Genomic DNA, 1192 nt, shown 5'->3' on the forward strand with positions numbered 1-1192 from the left:
GGAATCAGGACCTCCTTCCTCCTGCCGGTGACCCCTCTAGTGATTCCTGCTGCTGGAATGAGATGTGGTCACATGGGGTCCTCTTTGTGGGACGGCTGTGTCAGTGTTGTATATTGATATTGTTGTCGTTGGTTCCTGGCTCTGCACATTCCTCTTGTGTCCACTAGGGGGCATGAATACATTAGGGGGTGCAGTGTATATAAGTGTGTGTATGTATGGCGGTTGGGGGCAGGTCCGGTTACTAAGGGGCAGTATTGGGTATCTTCTAACCATATATCAAATGTCTGTCTTAGGTCGGCATTGACTCTGACGCCAAACATCAGCCGTATTAGCCAGGAGTCTCCATGCAGAGTGAAGTCGGTCAGCCCAGACAGCAGTGATAGTTCTTCTGGATTTGTAGATGCTGAAGGGCCACGCTCAGCATTTCTCCCTCGCAACCTTCTGAGTATGTTTGATGAGTTGGACAAATAAACCCAATTCTGGGAAGCCATCAACTAGGTGAGATCTGCCATCCTCGTACCCCTGGCTTCCCATCCTCGTACCCCTGGCTTCCCATCCTCGTACCCCTGGCTTCCCATCCTCGTACCCCTGGCTTCCCATCCTCGTACCACTGGCTTCCCATCCTCGTACCCCTGGCTTGCCGTCTGGCCAGGAACATAGCACAAGCTGCAATGTATGAGCGACGAGCGGCTTCATGTACTCTGGGTATGGGGCCCCTGCACTGGACACTCGGATGAACTAATTTAAGTTATTCTCAGGTATAAAATGGAATAGAATAGGTTCAGGTGGAAACACAGCAAGTGAATGAATCCTGTGTGAATCCTACCCCATGTGGTAACATATGAGGTGTAAACTATTCACAGGGGAAGTTTATTAACAACAACAATTGCTTTGAGCTTTTATGGAATGTGTGGGGTTTCCCCCCAATACTTTTTCTTGATTAAACATCGGAAGCTTTATGGAATCTATACAATGAGCTCTCTGCTTCTATGACCTCGGTAATTGCACCACAGAAACGGATTCCAAATGGTGGAACATGGCCAGTGTTACCCAAATATCACTTTGAGGAATGGGGGGGGTATTGGGATTTGCCTGGGGGTGGTCTAACCAGAAGGTGTTGTTGCTCTTCAATGATTGGAGGGAGACGCTGGGGTCCCCCTGCTGGACATTTTCTGTGCATTACCGAACTTTA

The 1192-nt window shown here is 49.0% G+C and overlaps 1 protein-coding gene across 1 annotated transcript in view; it reads left to right on the forward strand.

Moving 5' to 3' along the window:
- The window catches only part of PKMYT1 (protein kinase, membrane associated tyrosine/threonine 1), a gene marked incomplete at its 5' end in the record, with an annotated part of 5738 nt that extends 4774 nt beyond the window's left edge, over positions 1-964 (forward strand). Inside the window, 1 exon segment of the mRNA XM_072417028.1 lies at positions 294-964. Within this exon segment, the coding sequence (XP_072273129.1) occupies positions 294-471 (178 nt within the window).
- Between the last annotated feature and the right edge of the window lie 228 nt (positions 965-1192).

The sequence above is a fragment of the Pyxicephalus adspersus genome, chromosome 7 (assembly GCF_032062135.1).
Source record: "Pyxicephalus adspersus chromosome 7, UCB_Pads_2.0, whole genome shotgun sequence".
NCBI classification, from domain to species: Eukaryota; Metazoa; Chordata; class Amphibia; order Anura; family Pyxicephalidae; genus Pyxicephalus; species Pyxicephalus adspersus.